The following is a 1,057-nucleotide window of genomic DNA, read 5'->3' on the forward strand; positions in this document are numbered from 1 at the left end:
ACACACACACACACACACACACACACACACACACACGTACACACCTTTCCGGAAAACTTAAAAAATAAAAACGAAAAACAAAAGAAATCAGAACAAAAGCAACACGGGAACTAATGCCCCTCCATCCAAACAAACAAACAAAAATAAAAACAAACAAACGAACAAACAAACAAAAGATTTGGAAGATAAACAGGTGAAAAGACTGACTGGTGGAAAGTGCAAGTCCAGTACCGGTACTACTGATAGATGGACAAGGAATAGACAAGCTGACAGAAATAGACCGCACAGTAGGCCTAAATGTACCAGAGATGCTAAATCAACAGAAGACAAACGAGCTGTTGGTTTTAAAAAAATTAGTTTTCGTGAAAGTTGTACGGCTCTTGCAACACAATAAGGTAATACAAGTGCCGAAGATTAGAGGCATTGCAAGAGAGTAATAACCACATATAAGGAGGAGACAAAAGGACGCCAGAATCAGATGTGAGACATGATAGGAAAGAAGGAAAAACCACCTTAGTGTTTTGCTGGTCTTATTCAAATCTGAATTTTGCTGTATAGAAATGGGGAAGAATGCAGGACAGTTGTACAATTACGTAGACAGGTGGCAAGTTATTCTATCCGATAAACAGTGTAATAACTTAAAACGTTTAATAAAATCATGTATAGAATCCCCCCCCCCCTCCATTTCCTCTTTTCATTTCCACTCATTTCCCGATGGAAGAACCACTCGTCTTCACGATTATGGTAGTTCTATTCGAGAAATCAGATGGAAACAGAGAAGGGCCAAGTCCGGGAAATAAGGATAGATGGGAGGCCAGAGAAACTATAAATATTCCTCAAGAACGAAAAGCAAAAGACAATCCAACCAACAAAAGAAAGGTGTTGGTTTGTCACCTCGACATCACAAGCTAACAAAGGCTGAAAAAAAGCCAAAAAAAGAATAAGGAAGTCCCCCCGAGAGATGACTACTTAGGCTATTGCGTTATGGACTACCACCACTCCTGTCCATGCCCTCGCATGTGTATTAATTTAGCACAAGTTACAGTTATACGTACCC

At 39.7% G+C, this 1,057-nt stretch overlaps 1 protein-coding gene across 1 annotated transcript in view; it reads left to right on the top strand.

Moving 5' to 3' along the window:
* Positions 1–560: 560 nt before the first annotated feature.
* LOC101846224 (CBL-interacting protein kinase 24-like) overlaps positions 561–1,057 on the top strand; it is a 3,893-nt gene continuing 3,396 nt past the window's right edge. Inside the window, exon 1 of the mRNA XM_005102915.1 lies at positions 561–593. Coding sequence (XP_005102972.1) covers positions 561–593 — 33 coding nt within the window. The remainder of the gene's footprint in view (positions 594–1,057) is intronic.

This window comes from Aplysia californica, unplaced genomic scaffold (assembly GCF_000002075.1).
Source record: "Aplysia californica isolate F4 #8 unplaced genomic scaffold, AplCal3.0 scaffold00348, whole genome shotgun sequence".
Lineage (NCBI taxonomy): Eukaryota > Metazoa > Mollusca > Gastropoda > Aplysiida > Aplysiidae > Aplysia > Aplysia californica.